Below are 21,896 nucleotides of genomic sequence, written 5' to 3' on the forward strand. Positions count from 1 at the left end.
ATTATAATAACATAATAATCATAATCATAAACAGATGTGGAACTGTGGGGAACTAAACTGAGGACTGGAAAAATGAGAAATGAAGAGACACCAAAAATGTGAGGTTCACTCACCCCTGCTAGTTGAGCTCCTCATGAGCTCCCCATCCCCACCCACCCCTTGACCCAGGTAAATGGGTGAGACAGGTGTATTATTGTGAGAGCTACTAGCAGTTTAAGCAATCTGCAGAAAATAGTGTGTCTCTCAATAACATATATAGAGGGATGCTGTGCCATGGCAAATTTTGAAGGCTGATGTGAATGATACTGAAGGGCGGAGGTGTGGCAGAAGAGAGAGAGAGAGAGAGAGAGAGAGAGAGAGAGAGAGAAAGAAAGAAAGAAAGAAAGAAAGAAAGAAAGAAAGAAATAAAGAAAGAAAGAAAGAAAGAAAGAAAGAAAGAAAGAAATGAGGGCACCCGGGAAGGATAGTGACATATTGCAAATGATCAAGTGAGCAAGTCGCCTCTATGATTACTGATCTAGGAGACCAAGTGTAAAGATCAAAGCTTTTGTAATCATCGCTGGCACCTAAACAATCTACAACTTTTCTGCTGTTCTTTGTGTACTGCGGAATATATGTACGTTAGCCTCTCAATGTTACTTGCATATTTCCAAATGTCGGGTCAATTTCTAATGCTGTATTTAAACACTTTGCAATCACTAAAAGTATTATGACGTGAAGCAGTGAGTTTTTTATTTTATTTTACAAAAAACGCACACCCACTTATTTTAATATTCCTTTTGAAAGTGTTTCCTAAAGTAGCTTCTTTCCCAATTTTTTCATCATTTATAGGGGGTATATATATCCTGCCCTTCAATGAATTTCCAGAATGCCTTACAGAAGCAAATACCTATGTGTGCATATATACAAAAACAGTTACATTACATAAAAACACATATAAATGACCACACACACACGTACGTGCAGCAGAAAATAATATGTGCTGAGTTTAAAAAAAAAAAATCATAATGGAAGTGAATGGGAAATAAAAGATCTGAGGAAATACAAAGATATTTGCCTGGGACAGGAATTACATTAATGTAGGTTTGGTGTGCCAGGGAAGCCTCCTTGCAGAGAATGTTCCAGGTTAGGACACCACAGTGGAAAAGGCCCTTTCTGAAGTATGTTCCCATGACTTTTGGAAAGAGCAGTGTGGAAACAATACTAAAAGTGCACATACTGTATATACTTGAGTATAAGCCTAGTTTTTCAGCACATTTTTTGTGCTGAAAAAGCTGCCCTCGGCTTATACTTGAATGAGGCGGGCGGTGGGGGACGGCGAGAAAGAAGCCCTTTCTCTCCGCTCGTGCCGCCACCCGCTCTCCCCAGTCAACCATTCCTTAAGAAGCGTACAAAAACGGCGGTTCTTTACTCTCCCCAGGCAGCTTGTTTCATTCCTGAACTGCTCACATAAATGCAAACTTGGCAAAGGAGGAAGAGGAAGGAGCAGCCCAAAGGGCTGCTTTCGGGCTGCTCGTTCCTCCTTTTCCTCCACAGCGGCAAAGGTGAACCGGCTTATACTCGAGTCAATAAGCTTTCCCAGGTTTTTGTGGGAAAATTAGGTGCCTCGGTTTATATTCGGGTCGGCTTATACTCGGGTATATACGGTAAATAGGAAATGTTATACACAACTTTCAAAAGAAGGCTGACAAATTCAGCCTAACTGTTGTGTCCCAAAGTGTCTGCCAATAGCATTGATAAGGGCTCACCATTCTCCTCCTCTTCTTCCCATTTGCTTTTCCCTTTATCAGGGCCTTTGTAGCAACTCTGGCTCAATACACTGTCCCCTGCCCTCAAATCACCTATTCTGAATTAAGCAGCCTTTGAGCCTGCTGGGAGAGCAACCACAGCAGACAAGATACCTTCCACCCATTTCCAACACCAGCCACTGGAGAAACCCATGTCAACAAATCTGCATTTAAAGCACCCAACACAAGAATCCTGGAAACTGTAGTTTGCTGCTTTTCTACCCAAAATTATTCTAAAAGGGGGAGATGCCAAGGTCTGGAGATTGGAACCTGGGATCAGATGCAGGCAAAGCATGAGTGATTTGTCACTGTGGTTTTCAAAGTTCTAACTATATGTAAAAATCGCTGGCAAACCACTGAAATTGAGAGATAATGCTCTGTTGATTTCAGCATTTCTAAATTTAAAACTTCCACAATCCAGCTGGGTTTTGAGCTTGTTTGCAAACCGGCAACAGATTGCAACAGATAACATTTTGTATTCCCCATAGTTGATGAAAAACATTAAAGGATTGCCATTCCTTCTAGGAATGAGAAGACGCTTGTTTTAATAAATTTGAAAGCTACCCCACATAGGAGGAAAAAAATCCTCCGAAAAGGCCCTTATTCAAAGCTTTTGAAATATGTTGGTTAAGCTCAGTTGGTTAAGAGCCCAGACAGTTGATAAATTAAATATTTACTAGATCAATAGGTAAATGGGTTAACAACAACAAATTTTAAAAGTGAATAAATTGAGCTCCTGAACAGTTTTCCTGGCGGGTGCTATTCCACAGATGTGCACCTGAAGGCGTAAACACAGCAGCGGACAATGTGGATGCTGACAAAGAGGAGGGTGATGAAGACATAGCTTGTGAAGATGGCCTTGATGGCGTATTGTGTCTCAGGGTCATCAATGCTTCTCTTGTGGCGGCTCTCGTACACAACAGCGAGCCTAAAGCCAGCCACCAGTTGTCCCTCTCGCCAGCAGTAGTAGACGCCTCTGTCATCCATCTGGGCCATGCGAATGTGCAGATGGTTTCCGTGATCAATGAAGACCCTCATGCTCTTGTTGACCCCAGTAAGGAACCTAGTGAGGTACATCCGGGTTGAGTCTTTGTCCCAAGCCACAGCATGCTCTGGCCTGGCACCAGGGCAGGCTATGATCAACCCACTGCCAAGAGATTGCGTATGGAATTGGATAGGGATGTCAGGAACCCAGGGTTTTTCCCCAAGCTTGGAGATGACATTTGAGATGGATGCCTCTCCCATGGAGGACATCTTTTTCCTGCAAGGTGCCATGCAACTTCGGATAACGACCTCGGGCTTCCTATTCGGAACCCCCCGAAACTGCTTTGGGACAGACTTGGAGCCGCAGGAAGCTACCTCTGGTATGGTAGTACGGTATCGCCTGAGCAGATAAGGGCTCTGCACATAGCAAAGCCCAACCCTTCGTTGCTCGCCTCTGACATCGCAGCGATTGCACTTGGTCCATTCCCAGAAGACAGTAAAGACTACGAAGTGTGTTCTGTTGAAGTCCTTTTGTGGGTGCTGATCCTCATCTGCAAAGGCAACAGCTATGTTTTTGGAAGTCTGCACGTCTACATCGTAGCCGTAGAAGAAATCCCCTTTCTTGGTGCCACAGATGTAGTGCCCTGAATCTTCCACCTGAACGCGGAAGACAATGAGGCTGAACATCCTGATGCTGAAGCGCCGGAGCATGTCAACGCCTCTCTTGATGTGGCTCGAGTCCACAACCAAAGTGCCATCAAAGTCTGTCAAGACCTTAGTCCGGTGTCTGCCCATGTTCTTCTGAAAGTACCAAACCACAGAAGTGACCTCCTCGGGCTTGCACTTGCAAGGCAACTCGAAGCTCATGTCGGCCAAGTAAGCAGCATTTTCAAACATCAGAAAAGCTGGGCAAGGGGTCCTCCTGAACACGTCCTCCTTCTCCATAATGGCAAAGGCATGAAGAACATCAGCAGCGCCAAGGACTATCGCAATTCCAGCCAACCCCGTTGAAGCCATTTGATGGCGCTACACTTTGGTCAACAGCTTCCGCATTGGTTGCTTGCAAGTTCTGTAGTTAAACTCTGCTTCATTGCTCTTTTAAGTAGGCAAACTAGGCAAGATACTAAACAGTGTGTGGATGAACGAAGACTCTAGAACCGCTTCCATTTTTGCTCACACAAGTTCTAGAATGCAGCCTCAGCTCCAGAGTGATCAGTATGAACAACTAGCTGTTACCTCATTTTGTGTGTTTGTGTGGGTGGGTGTGTATATATTTGTATATATATATTTGTGTGTGTGTGTGTGTGTGTGTGTGTGTATATATATATATATATATATATATATATATATATATATATGAAGCAGATTGCCAGCAGCCCTCCAACATGTCAGGCAGGTTATTTCTCAGCCCAGCAACATGATATGCTTTTAACTGGCTCTTCCCCAATTATATACAAACACCCACAATACTTAATACGACCGAGTTTATATTAAGCCAGGATGGACAGCAGTATCTTTAGGTTATTGTTACCCATGAATGAGTAAAAGCATATGCTGAGCCCTAGCATGGCCAACTCATTCTGGGGCTAAGCTCTGCTGAGTCCTAACTAGAGCAGAAGTCAAGAGCACAAGTGCCATGAGAAACAGGAGATAAACCACAGCAGAAATCAATCAACAACTATTATTTATTGACAATGCACTATCTGCCTTGTTGGAGAAGGCAGAGCTCACCTAAAACCACAGTAAACAGGTGCAGGTCCATCAGTAAACAGGTCCATCCACCACCCACCAAATATAATTCTATACAAGTTGTACTGAGATTAACTGGAGATGTGCAAGAATTCATGTGTGCTCTTGATGATCTCCCACTCATCTTAATGGGGATGATTGATAGAAGATGTTCCTTGTGGACGTTCTTGTCCTCCGTATCTTCTCCATTATTTTCCTATGAGGTGTGGCTTGTGACACAAGCTCTAGCTTCCTTTAGGTGACTTTGTAAAGGTGCATCAGTTCCATCAATTTTATTTCAGTTGGTCCATCTGCTTGGCAATGGATTTGGGTAACAGGCAGACCTTCCTCCTCTGTGGCATGTGAAAAGTCAGGAGGATTGCTAGGGGCAGTCCCCATCCTTTGCAATTTCTCAAACAACTGCCGACAGTTTTTCTTCTCTTGCTCACTCATGAGTTCCACATTCAATCCAAAGCGTTTGGTTCCTGAAAAACTCTCCAAAATCTCCAAGACAGAGTCCCGGTCTTTGAGGCAGGTATTTTCACTGAACACTGATAGGAATTCACCTAGGAAACCAAAAGCAAGATCTGTTTGGAAGATTCGGCCCAGGTTTTGGGATCCAAGTTGGAGCAGGAGCTGGTAGCGTTCTTGGCTGTTTTTCATGCATCTGCGCCAATCTCTGTAGAATTCTGCAGATGTCTTGGGCAGCTGTACCAACTCCTGGAGGAGAAGAACAATGTCACAGATTCCAACACAAGTGGATCCTGGCCCACTCTCCACCCCACTAGAGAAAGACCTTAACTGTTTAGCCTTAATGGCGATATTAATTTATTTTGGTAAGGAAAATTGTTCCTATATATTTAGTTCTCAATATCCCTTTCTACTTTTATTTTATCAGGCATTTGCTGTTATGCTTTGTTATGTCACAAATAAATATATACAGATAATAAAATAGGAAATCTTGCTCAAAAGGAACCAAGGATCTCCAAACTCCTGGAAAGAAGCAATCTTACCTGAGACAGCTGTACCTCACTCTCTTGTCTGCAGTTTGCTTTAACTGCATGGGAGTTCCACAACACATTTCTCTTCTTCCCCACCTTGTCCTTTTTCTCTAGAGGCTTTAAATGTGATGCTAAAACAATATCCCTGCAAGCAGGAGAGAAAGGGCATTACTGCAATTTGGAGGGAAATTCAGCAGCTGTGGCTCAGCTAGTATAATGTTGCAAGGATGAGAAGACACGTATCTGCTGAAATTTCCTCTACATAATTGTTAAAAGTACAGGAACATTATTTATTATTGCATTTACTCTACGTAAGCACTGCATGGCCCTGGACATCTGAAACTTTGAGTGGCCACTGGCTGCTACTGATATAACGGTATTTGCTGCCTGTAGCTTACTGTGGTGCACACTGCAACATGGAAAGCAAGTCATAGGATAAGGCCCCATCACTGCGTCATTTTATCTTTGTGGGCGTTTTCAGAGATCTTTGAAAAATGCAATCAGCCTTCTTTATCTCAGACATCCAGAAGTCAAGAGTGAGGTTGGGAGAACTGGTTGTATTTCTTTGATAAGGCACATATAAGTAATGAATGCACATGACTTTTGCAGTACGTGTAGTCTGCAGCAGCCTGCCACGTGACTGCATGTTCATTGGGTTAAATTCACAAGCAGTTGATTGACCTCATGGATAAACAGATAGCTGCAGTGCTTTTTCTGGGGGGACACATTCACAAAATGTTTAGGGGTATGCGTATACCCCTAAACATTCTGTGAATCTTTATACTTTTGTCCATTTACTGCATTTATTTTTCCCCGGTTTGAACTATAAAATGGTGGTTTTCTTGAGTAAAATTGAGAGCACCCTTAAACATTTTTTTAAGGAAAAAAAAGCACTGGATAGCTGTACTACTGCCTCTTGCATCACATCAACTAAAGGGACTAATGGAATTCCAGAAACCTGAATTCTTCGTAAGTCGCCACTTTCTGGTGCACTGCTCGGAACTTGGCTTCATTCTCTCTCTGGTACTTTTCATCAGCGGCCATAGCTTCTTCCAACTCTTTCTCCAAAGCACGGAAGTCGATCGCACCCTCCATCTCAGGTTATCTAGAAACAAAAGGACATTTAAAAAACAAACAACTCTTATCCCAAAGAACTCTAGTAACACATCTCGTGGGAATCAAAGCATTAATGGGGGGGGACACACCCAAGGGCAGAGAAATTAAGGTATGCTACATAATGCTAATCGGGGAATGTTGCTGTGCACTTCTCACTTCCCAAGCAGCGAAACGTTCCAGGAGTGGAGATGATCTCCTTCGGAGAGAGAGAACTTAAACCTTGGCAGTAGTTTTGCAATATTTGCTTGATTTTTACAGCAAAGAGCACTGCAGAATCCTATCAATATGGCAAAGCATCGGATTCTCAGAGGAAGCCCCTGCGCCCTGAGATGCAGGGAATTTTCCATATCCCTTTTAGCTCGGGATGGGGGGGGGGTGGTATCTCATTCCTCAATTCTGATGCGTCATTCCAAGGACTGGTACATATCCTGCACCTATGAGTTCCACGGGTCTACATGGAAAAACGACCCTGGGTTCCACACTGCCAGATAATGAGGAATTGAGGTTATTTATTACACCAGTTTAGGGTTCTGCGGAAGTCGTCTCCAAGGCCCCACCACCACCACCACCTTTCCCCGTTTCCCAGCCCGCACCGGCTAGGCATCAGATTTCCATAGGAACGAGGCCTCGGTTTGGTTTCCATAACAACAAGACCACGCCGGGACTGGAAGGACCCTCCGAAGAAAGGAGCTGTCTTCACTAGTCGCCTGATTATAATCTCCATTCTCTGCTTGCCCGCCCGCGCCTATATAAGAATCAGGGGGATGCCTGTACGTGCCTCCCCGAACACCGGTATTTTGTTTTATTTTAATGAAGTAGGGAGGGAGGGCAAGGCGACGAATCGGCCAGGCAATAGGAAAGGCAGCCTCATTCGGAGGAAGCGGCGGAGGGCCTTTTCACGGCAGCGTCGCAGCAACGCGCGACGGAAAAAGGAGAACGTCGCGAGCAACGCGCGCTTCTTCTCTCAGCGAGGGCTCCGTTCTGTGCTGAGAAAGGCGCCGCCGAGGAGGAAGGGAAGGGAAAGCAGATAAGGTGCGCGTAATATTCGGCATGCATGTGATATATTAGTTTCTCAGCCGCACCGTGTTTTGTTCTCCAGGCCTCTAAGGACTAGAAACTTGATTTTTAGAAGGAGAAGGAGAAAAGACGACAACTTTGCCTGTGGTCTTAAACGCCTTTCCTTAAGCGGGATGGGGGAGGCCGAAGCCCTACTGAGTTCAAGGGTCTATTATGAAGCCTGATGGGTTAAGAAGAGGCACTTGAGTAAACCAGAAGGTAGAAATGAACTGGAAATAAGGGCCAAGCGCTACTGTGGTGGACAGCTGTGTAGGTTGCTACAGGCGAGGTTCACAATAAAAATAAGCTATCAAAAACACAGTATGCAGGAAAACACACACACTCCTACACTCCTTATATCCATACTGAATAGCTACCAAAATTCAGCAATACAAAAAAAAAAAACTTTCAGGATACCAACTGGCCTTGTTATACATGTTTCAATGGCTTTTCTTCTTTCCAGGGTCCGGCAACATGGATACAGATCTGTATGATGAATTTGGGAATTATATTGGCCCAGAGCTTGATTCTGACGATGACGATGACGAGATGGGTCGGGATTCAAAGGATCTAGATGAAGTATGGGGATTATGCTTCCTCTGTAAATGCTAACTATACTAAAGGCCACCCAATGGTTTTAGTTAAGGCTGTTAGATGATTAAATATTTGGGTTATTCATTTGGTTAAGTAGTTAATTTAATTTTTTAGGATCATAAAAAGGTGTCATGCTCATTCAAGGAAACTAGCCATGTTACACGGTTGCTGCAAAGGCAACTGGGTGTCCCATGACACTTTGAAGTCCAACAGATATATTGCACACGCATGTCCCATTTTACAAATGCTTGCTGTGCAAAAATCCACTTACCCCAACACAAGGGATTAGTACCCAAACCTGCCTATATGCACAACAGATTTTGTGGTTGGGAACGCATTAGAAATTTCCCTATAGAAATCAATGGAAATCATTAATTCTTTATGTGAACATTCACTTAACAAACAATTTCCAGAGAACGCATTGTGTTCATGACGCAGGACCTGAGTGTATGAACTTTTGCAAGCTTGATGTTGCCATCATCAAGTGATGAACATGCACATGGGAGCCAACCCCAAGTTCCTTAATTGGGACTGCACTGGATGGAAATTGCTAGAGACCAGCTGAAGGCCCTTCATTCTGTTTTCAGCTCGATGAGGACGATGATGATGATGACATTGGAGACCACGATGATGACCACCCTGGGATGGATGTGGTGCTGCACGAGGATAAGAAATACTATCCAACGGCTGAGGAGGTTTACGGTCCAGAGGTGGAGACCATTGTGCAAGAGGAAGACACACAGCCTTTGACAGGTGAGAAGTTATAGAACTATCTTGTCAGGGAGAAGCCAAGAGTCTTCTACATAGCATACTGGATCAGCAGTCATTCAGTTGAGCACCTATCTGCAATCTGAAATTGTACAGCCAAGAAACAATTTTATTTCCATTGGATTGCTTCATCTGACAAGTACTGTTTGAGTCCAAACTTTCCAAGAGCTTTCCAAGCCTTAACAGAGACTTCAGTCACAGATACCAGGAACTGAATCTGGGATCAGGGACATGCAAAAAGTTTGTGTTTTGCTCCTTTTTTCTACTTGGCTGAGTGTTGAGGTAGGGCTTTTCTGCTTTTCTCTTTAAAGGGATATTCTCTCTTTAAAGGGATATTCTTTCTTGTGTTTGTTTTCAGAGCCTATTATTAAACCCGTGAAGACCAAGAAATTCTCCCTCATGGAGCAAACATTGCCAGTCACAGTGTATGAGATGGAGTGAGTATAGCTTGTTTGTTCTCTGTTTCTCCGTCTCCCTGTGCAACTCCCTTCTGTCGGTACTTCTAGCCAGTGTGGTGTAGTGGTTAAGAGTGGTAGACTTGTAATCTGGTGAACCGGGTTTGTGTCTCTGCTCCTCCACATGCAGCTGCTGGGTGACCTTGGGCTAGTCACACTTCTTTGAAGTCTCTCAGCCCCACTCACCTCACAGAGTGTTTGTTGTGGGGGAGGAAGGGAAAGGAGAATGTTAGCCACTTTGAGACTCCTTCGGGTAGTGATAAAGCTGGATATCAAATCCAAACTCCTCCTCCTCCTCCTCCTCTTCTTCTTCTTCTTCTTCTTCTCCTTCTCCTTCTTCTCTTCTATATGCTAAATATTTTGAATAATTGTAATACATACAGTTGGCAGGTAGCAATGTCGAAGCATATATCTGTTTTTCCCTTCTTTGTTTTTCCTCCTCGTTTTATCCTCTTAACTTTGTTCTGTTTGTTCTCTTTCGTTTCCTCTTTGCATTTTTATGTTTTGTATTAGAAACATTTATACAAAGGTTTTGGCGGGGTGGTTGTCCTGTTGGTTCCCCCTCCCCTGTTTCCCAGTGATGTGGAAGAAGGGTTTGGAAAGGTGATTTTGGTTTCTGTGGCAGGGAGGGGGTTGTAACTCGGATAATGAGAATAACTTTACGTTACTTGGCAGTGTGTATAACTGAAAACTTCCCTGCCCCTTTGGTCTTCTCTAGTTTCCTAGCAGACTTGATGGACAACTCTGAGCTGATTCGGAATGTTACACTTTGTGGGCACCTACATCACGGCAAGGTTAGCATCAATTAATATATTTACAATAAGGCAGCTCAGGAGTAGCTGTGGTCCATTCCGTAGATGTGGCAGAATTCTGAGGTATTCACTCATGTACATGTGTGGTTTGTGTTTTTGAATGAACTAGATTCAGTGTATAGTTCTCCAGGTTAATGATTTTAGAGTTCCTTGAGGCCCTTTCAAGACTTTGGGCCTCACAGAGTTAGTTCTGTCTACAAGATGCACCCCAAAGCAACTCCTAACACAGATACTTCTCACACTTGAGCTGCAGTTATGCCAGAATGTTGTCATCATTTTAGCTTGCTTACTGGTTTTTTTTAAGCCGGGGCAGTCAATTTAGATGAACTATTAGGGAGAGTCTGCAAGTATTGCTGGCTTCTCAGTTGCCAGGTCTCTATCCTATTTTGTTCACATTTTTATAAAACGGGATGGGTCTGGTGTTAGAATTTATTAATGTTTTTACTGGATATGGAATAACAGTTGTTGATATAATTGTGAGGAAGTTGCAAAAGTGCATTGATTGTAGTTCTGGAATTAGGTTCAGAATGGGAGTGGGAGAGAGGCAGAGATGCAACATCCTTGTGCTTCCTGGACTGGTCACATTTAGCTAGCTAATTCATGCCTTGCCAATTCATTTCTTTTTGTTTTTCTGGTTCCTTCCAGACTTGCTTTGTGGATTGCCTGGTTGAACAGACTCATCCTGAGATCAGAAAGCGTTATGACCAGGATGTAAGTTACCTTTATACTTTGTTTTTAATCCTTTAGGAGGCGGGTTTATGATACTGTTGTCTAAAGATTTAGATACATATGGGCTAACTGTCAGTTAAGGAGATCTTAGTCGATTCATCATGGGGTTTGATTAATAAATCAATTAAGTGTGCATCAATTTGTATACAGTGGTACCTCTGGTTACAAACTTAATTCGTTCTGGAGGTCCGTTCTTAACTTGAAACCATTCTTAACCTGAGCTACCCCTTAACCAAACGGGGCCTCCCGCTGCGCCGCCAGTGCGCAATTTCTGTTCTCATCCTGGGGCAAAGTTCTTAACCCAAGGTTCTGTAACCCAAAGAGTTTGTAACCTGAGGTGTTTGTAACCCGAGGTACCACTGTATGTGTAAAACAGTTTTGAAGCAGATTAAAGATGATGTGTCTGATAAACTTATCAAAAGATGGAGTTTTTTAAATACAATTCTAGAACTCAAAACACCAGGAAAATTATCAGCCATATGCTTTGATTAATTTAAGTTGAAGTGATTTCAAGTGTTCATTTTTCTTTCTTCATCCATTATTGATTGCTTTACTGATTGTTTATTTACTGTATGTCTCCGTTGTTTTGTTTAGAATCCTAAGCATATTACTTTACACACATGGAGAGAGCTTTTTTCTGGGGGGATGCAGGGGGACGCATACCCCTAAACAATTTCTGAATCTAAGTTTGGCCTCATTGAGGGGCAGTATTTCAATATGAGTAGGAAAATGAGAGTACCCCTAAACATTTTTTTAGGAAAAAGCACGGGGGGGGGAGATAGAATGGGAGAGAACTAAAAAAGAAAAAGATGATGTGGAAGAACATACTCCACCTTAGATGATCTGGCTGTTGAGTAATTATTATTATTTTGTTCCTTTCAGCTTTGCTATACAGATATACTCTTCACTGAGCAAGAGGTAGGTATATCTGCTGCACTGACTTCTCAGCCATTATGAAAGAGCAATATGGGGGAAGATACAGTACAAGGTTTTGCAGAGAGGTCTGAAATGCATGCAGCATGTGTGCTGAATCTCTTGTATTGAGCTTGTATCCAGCTATATTCTGCTCAGTGTACATCTTATTATTGAAATTATTACACCAAAGTAAGCACTGCCCTTAATTTCAGTGGGTGTATTCCAACTATGACTAATGCCAGGTGCGATCCTTTGTCTCTGTACTTGAGTTTCTCATAATGTCAAATTCCATACCAGGTCATTTCCCCTCCACGCTGTGCCCTCTAATGTCATGGTCCACATTTTCAGCCCAAACTCTTAACTTTCACCCCTCTCCCATCTTGACCTTGGTTTCTTTTCAGAGAGGAGTTGGGATCAAGAGCACGCCAGTGACCATTGTTCTCCCAGACACAAAGGGCAAATCATTTCTCTTCAACATCATGGACACACCAGGTGAGTTTGGGTGTCTGGGAGACTCACCCCATAACATAAAAACCGGCAGGGAACACAGGCTAAGGTGTTTTGTTTTCAAAAACAGGCTAACAGTGATATAGAGAAATTTATATTGTGAGCAAGGCGCAATAATCTCAGCTGGTGCTTTTCAACCACACACATCTTTTTTGTCTTTTGCACAGCCTGAAGTGCTTAGTGAGGAATAAATTGCCATTTGCAAGCAGGGTCCTTGTGTGAATTGCCTCAAAGTTGCACTGGAAATGGAGAATTTAAGCATACTTCATTGTGAGCTGAATTGTAGCCAACCCTTAAAACCACCTTCCCAAATTTGACTGGCTTGGGGAGCTTTCGGGGTTTGGGTTTTTTGCACCATTCCTTGTAATCCTAGCTTGCTTTCATTCCAGTTGAGGCTTCTATTATAGCAGCACTTAACCCCCCCCCCCACTTACTGAATTTAATAGAACTGACTTCTGAGTACAGTAGATGGGCATGGTTAGGATTGTGCTTGAAGTACGTCAGCTCACACTGAACGCAGGATCTGTACATCAAGGGAGTTGCCTCCTCTTGCTCCCCAGTACCTGGCTAAATTTGTGATCCCCTGAAAAGGGGTGGGCATTGGGTCACGTCCAGTCATTGTTACAATGCCAGAACTCTCCTGTGGGCTTCAAGTGCTGCAGGGTCTCTCTATCCTCTCCTTTTCTATCATGGTACTCCTTCCCCTTGAACTCTGCCTTGTGCTGTCTCTTCCCTTGGTGTAGGGTTGTGCAAGGGATCTTCTAGTTAACCCCCTTCTCTGTGAAGCACATACTGCAACTTGCACTTCTAAATGATGATGATGATTAATATATGTGTGTGTATGTGTGTGTGTGTGTGTGTGTGAATATTTCAACTCCCTAAAGGTCATGTAAACTTCTCCGACGAGGTCACAGCAGGTCTCCGCATTTCTGACGGCGTGGTGCTCTTTATTGATGCTGCTGAGGGAGTGAGTATATGTGGGAACGCTTTTTCGTGGGTTCGGCTATTCTTTCCATTCACGCAAGGAGATGTATTGCACAGAAAGGTTGCAATTAAGAGGATTGCTTGTGAGAAGCTAGCACCTTTTACTAAGAATCATATCTAGGGCCCCTGGGATTCTGCACCAAGAAACTGGAAGAAGCTGACAGATTTTTAAACTGCAATGCTGTTGGACATAAATTAAGTGAATTCAGCATGCTTCATATATGAGAGGGAGGAAATGTCCGCATTATCGACAGAAGACAGGGAGTAAGTTGTCAGGAAGGCTGAATCAGGTTTTAGTTTAGAAAGTGATGTGTGCACTAGTGCAACACTTCAGCCAAGGACATTTTTGGAATTTCCTTCTTTCAAGGCCAGGCATCTTTCAGAGGGGGCCTTAAGGTATAGAATATCACAGTGAGGCTGTGGGCAGAGCTAGACATGAAGAGAAGCTATCTGGCAACAGCTGCTTGTTGATAAGGTTTTTTGTTGTTTGGCTCTGTTGGTGTTCTTTCTAGAGTAATAGAATCATTTGTTATTAAAGTGTGTTTACTTTGTCCTATTTTTCTAGGCTTCATATCCTTGAAATTACATATTTGATTTTAATTTTCATACTGATTCTTTCAAAGAGTCTCCCCCTCATAATGAGCCACATGTTCTCAGTTTTCCTTCCACTCCTGCCCCATTTCTGGTGTTGAAGAAAAACAGCCCTGTGTCTCCCCCACCATTTTTTTTAAAAAAACTAATAAACTACATGGCATGATGTTATTTTGCTTCAGGTTTCCCTGAATGCATAAATAGCAGCCATGGAGTAAAGATGGGGCAAAATTCAAAAGTGTGATGACATCACACAACTTCCATTTTTCTTCCTAGATGTTACAGGGAGAAAGATATGAGGGCTCTTTTTGGCGGCCGTTGCCTATCTCGTGCAATGTTTAGTTCCATCTTTTCCTACAGATCACCAACTGAGTCTCAGTAGTGCAGTGCACCTTTCACCAGCACATGGTCACAGTTATCCATGTTCTGGTAACCTCTAGTGATGTGGGATGAAGTTTTATAGGACCAGTTAATAGCACAATGGATACATCATTAGTTGGGCAACTTGTATGTACTGCTACCCAATCAGGGTTGTTCTGAGTGAGGAAGGGATGCCCTTCCCCTTTAGTATCACTGAAGACTGATAGCCCTCTCTGTTAACCAAGAGGGACTGCCCCATCTCAGATTGCCCCATTCAAAGACTGCCCCCTTCTCCTTGCAAGTAGCACCAGTTCCCTCCATTTTAAAGGGGTATCTTCTTCTGCTTCTCTCTGCATTTATGTGCTGCTGCACCATAAAATTTAATCTTCCTCCCTCTCCTGCATGTTCATTTCCCCATGTGATTAAGAGCTTTATTTTTGTCAAAGGTCATTGGATGGGGCAGCCTTAATGGAAGACAATGTTGCATTAAACACATTTTCTAAAAGCGGACCTCATGCTGATTGCTGAGCATACACGCTCCTGCAGGCTGCTCTCCCAGCAGGGAAGGGTCATCGCTCGATTCCTCACGCCCCACCTGGCATCATCTCCTATTTTGTGTCCCTGTAGGTCATGCTCAACACCGAACGGTTGATCAAGCATGCAGTGCAAGAGAGGCTGGCAGTGACCGTGTGCATTAACAAGATTGACCGCCTGATACTGGAACTGAAATTGCCTCCTACTGACGCTTACTACAAGCTGCGGCACATAGTGGATGAAGTCAACGGCTTAATCAGGTATAGAAATGCCAGCATTTATAACATGCTTTTGAGAGTTAAGTTAGTTCCATTGACTCTAACCTTTGGATATAACCATGGATGTAAAGCCACACCCAGCTCATTCTATAAAAGAGAGAGAGAGAGATACCAACCAAATTTGGGGAGTCTTACACCTAATTTTTTTTTAAGGGAATCCCCAGTCTTCACCTAGATTTATATTTGCTAAAGTTAGAACTCCCGGTGTTGGATATAGGTAAAAGTCTGCTGAGGTATAGGCACGTAACCTCCATGAAATTTAAACTTTCATTTCTTCCCCATCACTCCTTAAAGGGGAGTTTTAATTGTGCCAAAGTTTTTGTTCTCTCTGCTTAACTGGCAGACCTAATTCAAACATTTAAAGAATTGTTTTTTAAAAAAATATAACTATCAAACATGTATTTACATTTAATTGATTAATTGTAAATGTCAGTGCTGCGGTATCCCTGGTGTATCAAAATGGTTGCTAGACTTCATAAATGAATTTTTCTGAAATGCTTTAATATTGTAGCAGCTGAAACTGCTGCCTTTCCCTTTGTGCGTGTCTTGATAGTGGCGCTGCCTGGTTCTGTCTTATTTTAAAACCACTTCTTTGTTTGCAGCATGTATTCCACAGATGAGAACCTGATTCTTTCACCACTCCTGGGCAATGTCTGTTTTGCCAGCTCCCAGTACAGCATCTGTTTCACGCTGGGTTCTTTTGCCAAGATCTATGCTGACATGTACGGTAAGCATTTGTCAAAATGTTTGTGTGCGTGTCGGGGGACACCTTGGCTCTTGACTCCTTCTGAAAGGTTCACACATACTGTGAAACCTAACCTTGCTTTATAGTGAGGATGTGCCTGCTATGTTTGTAGCCTTTTCTGCATTGAAAGTCACCTGTGTTTTTTCTGTATGCAACTTATCGATGCCAATTCTCAAGGTTCCATCACGTTCTAGGGGAGGGCTGGGGGTCTGCAAATGGCTGGAGGCAACAGAGGCAGAGATCTGGTTTGTTTGCTATTTCAGTGATGTCCTTGGGTGCACTACTTCCTCCCATGTAACTAAATGCTTGCTATTCACTCCTCCTTAGTCGTAACTGAGACTGTATTGCCTGCTGTGATCGGCATTACATACAACTTATAAGACAGCAATGCAGTTTAGTTAAGAATCTGTCCATCCCTCGATGGAAAGCCTATGTATAAACGCTCTGGTCTCCTACATCGGGCCATATTAGTCCCTTGGCTTGGAGCACACTCCCCATCTCTTTTGAGCCAGTGGGCAGAGATGAATCAAGTGTTGTGAGGACTCCTGGGGGGGTAGCGTTGTTAAGCCACATAGATCATACCTTCACCAAGTCCTCCTCAGTGGATGCTGTTAGGACTAAGATGGCGAGGAGAGGTTAGATGAGCTTTGCACCTGCCATGAAGGTCTTCCAAAGGCAGTGTTTTATTTTTCCTAAAGGTGAGAGTGGCAGACATTTGCTTATATGGGAAACTGTAAGGTCAGGACACATTTCGCATGGGGGTAACAGTGACATCTGTCCTTGATGGCCATAGAGTTTTGTAGGGACAGATTTTGCTCCTCCCTCTCAAGTTGCTGATTTTACGCCAGTTAAATTATGCTATACAATTCGATGGGAACCTGGTGAGCTTGAATTGGATGGTCATTATGTTCTGATACTGTATTTTATGAAATTTTGTACACCAGCTTAAAGGCAGTATTTAAATAGGTAGCCATAAATGCAGTAATAATTGAGAGCAGAGCCATTTATGTTTGCCATTTATATAGCCATTTATATAGTTTTATGTTGTGTTCCTATAATTTTCTTAGTGAGACTCAAGTGAGGTTTTTTTTTAAGGAACTGATTAGAGTACATATAGTTGTAGCTGCAGTGATGTACTAGTTTGCCTTCTAATTAATTGCTTCTTTTTGCAACATGAGCATATCCAGGGCAGGTCCAAGCTGGGTACGCAATGGAAGGAATTATGCAGCTTTAAAGGAAACTGGTTGAAGATAAAACTGTCAGCCTGACTCTCAAAATTCACTATATGCTTTAAATCATGTGAAAAATATCCCACAAAAGCTGTATAACTGGACCCACCCCGCCTTCTGTTCATTTTAGGAGACATCAATTACCAGGAGTTTGCAAAGCGCCTTTGGGGAGACATCTACTTCAACCCCAAGACGTAAGGAACTCCTGCTTTTTATTCTTACTTCATTGTCCTTTTCCATTGCAGCTTTACCCTAACCCATGTAAATTAGCAACCCAAAATAGCAAGTATCTTAAGCATACCAAATGCTGAGATAAAAGACAGAAAATAAGTCAGGTGTTTTCTCTTTGGTGTAAGGATGTTGTAGAGTTTCGTTAACATCGGCCCACTGTTCCGAGGTGAGTCATTTGCATATGCACACCTCTCAGGTGTGCCGAATAATATTTAAACCAAGCAATGTCATGTGTAGAAAAAAGGTGGACTGAGAAAATAACTCTAGATTGTTCCAGGAAGCAAGCCAAGTTGTGTGCTACTGGAAAAAGGCTTCCATAGCCCAAATATAGCAGTCCAGTTGTGTGCTACTGGAAAAAGGCTTCCATAGCCCAAATATGGCAATCTCCAGACACTGAGTGTAACTCATCTACCTAGTCATCCCAAGAGAGAAAAAAATAGATGCAGTTTCACACTACCCAACATCAAGATTCAGGGGTTGGTCATCTAGTGCATAAGAGGAACGGAGAGCAAAAGAATGGCACTTCTAGTAGTAATAATTCATATTCGTCCCAAGGTTTCTAGTCCCCATGGTTGGGAGAATGAAAACGTGCACATATATGCTTTTTTCCAGTTTACCTCTCCTAGTCCGTGATTAGAAATTTTCTTAAGTGTGCAGATAATGGCCACCAGGAAAGGCTTTATTAACTTCAGAACCACTTAGGTGTTGACCTTGTGTTTTTTTTAGGAGAAAATTCACTAAAAAGGCCCCAACCAGTAGTTCACAGCGGAGCTTTGTGGAATTCATCCTTGAGCCTCTCTACAAGATACTAGCTCAGGTACGTTTTGGATTCCCATGGATGGATGTCCCCTGACTGCTGTGTAATATATGAGATACGGCCGTTTCAAAAAGGAGCGTGGGCACAGGGAGCATGACACACATCCTTCCCTGATAGATATGGTGGGGTGCAGTGGGTATGCCTGACTCCGTGGTTTCCCTCCATTCCATCATAGTGCGCTGAAAGGGGTTTAGGGCTTTATGTTCTCCATGACACCAAAGGAAAAGCACAGCAGAAGGTTATGGGTGTAGAGTTTCCTGAGCATATTGGCTTTAATTGAAGGGGTGGGAAACAGTTTCTCACTCTTAACAGCCATGAAAATAAGTTTGAAAGTATGTGAGACATGCCTACTGAATTCCAGAAACCTGGAAGGTGACTAGCTGGGTACCTGGGGGGGTTAGGTTGCATATAGAAATCTGTGTGTGCGTCTGGATATATGCCGGTATGTAAATGTGTGTGCGCGCACGCACACACACACACAAAGTATGTATCCAAGTAAATATAGATATTAAAATAGGAGAATTTTTTTATTATTATTTTATTTTATTTTGACAAAATAATAATCATAAATAATTAAGAAAAACTATTGTAACTATCCAGCCTCCCAAAATTTCAACACCTCTTGTGATGGTTTGACCACTTTCCAGTTTAACACTACAAATTCTACAAACACCCTCCGTATCACCTCAAAATAATTTCTCCTGCATATTCCCCATCTTGCCTTAATGGCACATGTTAATTTATCATTAATAGCTATATCCCACACCTCTTTATACCATTCTTTCATTTTGCATTCTGTTTGCTCCTTCCACTTCCTAGCTATAATATTTTGTGCAGCTGTCAATAAATTTGTGAGCGAGTCCTTCATAGCCTGCGAACAGTCCACGCCATTGTAAATGGATAATAATGCTGCCTCTGGACTTTCGGTTAGCTTTAACCTAGTGATTAGGCTAAACACCCTTTGCTAAAAAAATGTACATATTTACACCAGTTTTATTTTTTAAGGCAGGGATTTAAATAAATGCTAAAACAGCTTTAAAAAAAAAAAAGTTAAGCTGCCCCTGGTCTAGAACCTTCTCTGCTTAGATCTTCTGCCTGTTCACTTCCTCACTTTCCCCCAGGTTGTTGGGGATGTTGACACCTCCCTGCCCCGGACTCTGGATGAACTGGGGATCCACCTGACCAAAGAAGAGTTGAAACTCAACATCCGCCCCCTCTTGAGGCTCGTCTGCAAGAAGTTTTTTGGGGAGTTTACAGGTAGGCTTCATCGTCCTTCTCTTTTCTCGCAGTGTGGTTAATCTCCTTGCCAAAGAGGACTGCCAAACGCATGTGTTGAAGCAAGCTACCTCTGGCTGAGGGATTTTGAGGAAACCCCTTTTTTGGCTTTGAGTGTCAGTGCTGCACTGCAATTAAAGACTGGCCTTTTTTTATTCCAGACATATTAACCTGGAATAGGGTGGCCTAGTGTATCAGTCTAGGACTGGGAAGACCTAAGCTCAAATATCCATTTGGTTGTGAAGTTTGCTGGGTGACCTTGGGCCTAGTGGCTACCTCACAGGGCTGAAGAAGTGTGCATGCACACGAAAGCTCATACCAAGAACAAACTCAGTTGGTCTCTAAGGTGCTACTGGAAAGAATTTCCTATTTTGTTTCGACTATGGCAGACCAACACGGCTACCCACCTGTCACAGGGCTATTGTGAGGGTAAAGTCAGGACATCTTGGCTCTTGGCTCCTTCCAAAAGACTTGTGTGTATTGTGAAACCCAACATTGCTTTATGAGCATGTTGGAGGAGGGTAGGATAAAAAGGATCTTGAGAGTGCAGTCATTGTGTTTATTTCTCATTTGCTGCACCCTCCTGCTTGTGAGTCTTAATGGAATCGTAAGGACTGGAGAAGGATGTTACAGAGAGTTTCATGCCAGTAGCAATGCATTCCACTGGCTAATTATAAGTTGTGAGAAATGGTATTTCCATTTAGTCTGTCTTTATATTGCTATACCTCAGCTACTGTGGATGATGCTACGTTTTTGTACTTTGAGTGAGAATTATGAATTTATAAATCCTCTCACCTGTCTTGTCCGATCTTTGGGAGACAGCAGGAGGAATCCATGTGTCAAGAGCTGCTAGCATAGTTCAAGAAGACTTGGAAGATACCAGTTTTGTCCGGCCTTATCCATCACAGCTGCAGACCTGTGTTTTTCAGAGCTCATGGTCAGCATGCTGCATGAACAGAAAGCACACACTAGAACAAATTCCAGAGTTTAAGGCTTAAGACAAATCAATGTGGAAAGTGTTCCTTAACAGGTACAAAGCTGTAGCCAGGTGAAAGTTGAAAACTAACACAGGCTTCCTCTTCCTGAAAATCATGCCACTTCAGTTGCTGAACCGCTGCCTCACTCAGTTTTGTTCTCCCAGGCTTTGTGGACATGTGCGTGCATCACATCCCCTCCCCAAAAGCGGGCGCAAAGACCAAGATCGAGCACAACTACACAGGCGGAGTTGACTCGGACCTGGGAGAGGCCATGAGCGAATGTGACCCCGATGTAAGACTTCCGTCTAACTCCCTTTCTTTGTTAATGGCTGCATGATTCCAAACAGGAGAGGGGAAGCTCCAGCCCTTCAGACGTTGCTGAACTACAAGTCCCATCATCCCCGGCCATTGGCTTTTGTTTCCTAGGGCTGGTGGGAGTTGTGGTTCAGCAACATCTGGAGAGCTGTTGTGGGTGAAGAGCTTCATTTGGCAAGTCCTGCTTGTGGGCTTCCCACAGGCTGGCTGCAGTGAGAACAGGATGCTGGACTGGATGGGCCATTGGCCTGATCCAACAGGCTCTTCTCGTGGCAGTAAGAAAAGGAAGTTTGGTATTAAATCAGAACTTGGCTCTACTTGTAAGCAGTGTCGTGTAAGTCTGTTTTGATTTGGTGGTTTGTCCATCACTGTGTAGATTATTTTTTTAAGTTATGCAGTTGTTTAGGGTCTATCACCTAATCCATATTACAGTCGTACCTCGGAAGTCGAATGTTTTGGCTCCCGAACGCCGCAATCCTGGAAGTGATTGTTCCGGTTTGCGGATGTTCTTTGGAACCGGAACGTCTGTTGCGGCTTCCACAGCTTCTCATTGGCTGCAAGAGCTTCCTGCAGCCAATTGGAAGCTGCGCCTTGGTTCCCGAATGTTTTGGAAGTCGAACGGCCGTCTGGAACGGATTCCATTCGACTTCCAAGGTACGACTTTATAATTTTATACTTGATGTACCACTCTTTGCACAACCTGTGTGTATGTGAACGAATCTCCACTCAGTGGCCACTGTCACATGGGGAGTTTTCAACGTTTTCCCATGCTGCATTTATAACATGTATGTAAACTGTTTCTAAGAATGATCTGTGTTGAAATTGACTAAGAGCACCCAGATGGGAGGGGTGGCCAAACACTTAAGTTTTATTTGTCAGCCACCCAAGCCTGTTGCTAGTGGGTCAGAGAAACAGGAGACGCCTGAAGGGAAGAAAAGAGGCGCGTGTGCACTCTGAGCTTAAACCCTATTTAACTGTCATGGCTGTGCCAAGAATAGATTTTGTAAATTCTGTCAGGGAGCTAAGTGTCTTAGGTCAAGCTTGATGTGACGGCAGCAGCCACCCTTGATTGTTCATGTCTTTGCCTTTTTCATGGGTAAGCTGCAGT

General features: G+C 43.2%; 3 protein-coding genes across 4 annotated transcripts in view; 1 reads left to right on the forward strand and 2 right to left on the reverse strand.

Annotated features, from left to right (window-relative positions):
• Positions 1 to 2,443: 2,443 nt before the first annotated feature.
• On the reverse strand, positions 2,444 to 3,975 carry FAM187A (family with sequence similarity 187 member A). The gene has a single exon (XM_033171016.1). The coding sequence runs from the start codon at positions 3,786 to 3,788 to the stop codon at positions 2,547 to 2,549; it is 1,242 nt and encodes a 413-aa protein (XP_033026907.1). The 5' UTR covers positions 3,789 to 3,975; the 3' UTR covers positions 2,444 to 2,546.
• A 469-nt stretch (positions 3,976 to 4,444) lies between these two features.
• Positions 4,445 to 7,257, reverse strand: CCDC103 (coiled-coil domain containing 103). 2 transcript variants are annotated; one of them, XM_033170885.1, is made up of 4 exons: positions 7,210 to 7,257; positions 6,459 to 6,605; positions 5,513 to 5,645; positions 4,445 to 5,219 (listed from the first exon to the last, which is right to left on the reverse strand). In XM_033170885.1, the coding sequence occupies exons 2-4, from the start codon at positions 6,593 to 6,595 to the stop codon at positions 4,755 to 4,757; spliced, it is 735 nt and encodes a 244-aa protein (XP_033026776.1). In that variant the 5' UTR covers positions 6,596 to 6,605; positions 7,210 to 7,257; the 3' UTR covers positions 4,445 to 4,754. The 2 variants fall into 2 exon arrangements, with proteins under 2 accessions (XP_033026776.1, XP_033026775.1); XM_033170884.1 differs by lacking the exon at positions 7,210 to 7,257 and adding an exon at positions 7,133 to 7,170.
• A 276-nt stretch (positions 7,258 to 7,533) lies between these two features.
• The window catches only part of EFTUD2 (elongation factor Tu GTP binding domain containing 2), a 33,414-nt gene continuing 19,051 nt past the window's right edge, over positions 7,534 to 21,896 (forward strand). Inside the window, exons 1-15 of the mRNA XM_033169211.1 lie at positions 7,534 to 7,648; positions 8,136 to 8,251; positions 8,854 to 9,019; positions 9,393 to 9,471; positions 10,208 to 10,283; positions 10,947 to 11,012; positions 11,913 to 11,948; positions 12,347 to 12,437; positions 13,337 to 13,419; positions 15,015 to 15,181; positions 15,802 to 15,926; positions 17,304 to 17,367; positions 18,131 to 18,221; positions 19,343 to 19,478; positions 20,638 to 20,765. Coding sequence (XP_033025102.1) covers positions 8,147 to 8,251; positions 8,854 to 9,019; positions 9,393 to 9,471; positions 10,208 to 10,283; positions 10,947 to 11,012; positions 11,913 to 11,948; positions 12,347 to 12,437; positions 13,337 to 13,419; positions 15,015 to 15,181; positions 15,802 to 15,926; positions 17,304 to 17,367; positions 18,131 to 18,221; positions 19,343 to 19,478; positions 20,638 to 20,765 — 1,413 coding nt within the window. The 5' untranslated portion in view covers positions 7,534 to 7,648; positions 8,136 to 8,146. The remainder of the gene's footprint in view (positions 7,649 to 8,135; positions 8,252 to 8,853; positions 9,020 to 9,392; positions 9,472 to 10,207; positions 10,284 to 10,946; positions 11,013 to 11,912; positions 11,949 to 12,346; positions 12,438 to 13,336; positions 13,420 to 15,014; positions 15,182 to 15,801; positions 15,927 to 17,303; positions 17,368 to 18,130; positions 18,222 to 19,342; positions 19,479 to 20,637; positions 20,766 to 21,896) is intronic.

This window comes from Lacerta agilis, chromosome 14 (assembly GCF_009819535.1).
Source record: "Lacerta agilis isolate rLacAgi1 chromosome 14, rLacAgi1.pri, whole genome shotgun sequence".
Lineage (NCBI taxonomy): Eukaryota > Metazoa > Chordata > Lepidosauria > Squamata > Lacertidae > Lacerta > Lacerta agilis.

Bases quoted from the DNA above. Each gene is read 5' to 3' on its own strand.
- FAM187A (XM_033171016.1), bottom strand. From the start codon at position 3,788: ATGGCTTCAACGGGGTTGGCTGGAATTGCGATAGTCCTTGGCGCTGCT.
- CCDC103 (XM_033170885.1), bottom strand. From the start codon at position 6,595: ATGGAGGGTGCGATCGACTTCCGTGCTTTGGAGAAAGAGTTGGAAGAA. The intron at 5,646-6,458 runs GTTTCTGGAATT...TCCTGCTTGCAG, and splicing joins GCGACTTACGAAGAATTCAG to GGATATTGTTTTAGCATCAC. The intron at 5,220-5,512 runs GTAAGATTGCTT...CTTCTCCTCCAG, and splicing joins GTGAGGTACAGCTGTCTCAG to GAGTTGGTACAGCTGCCCAA.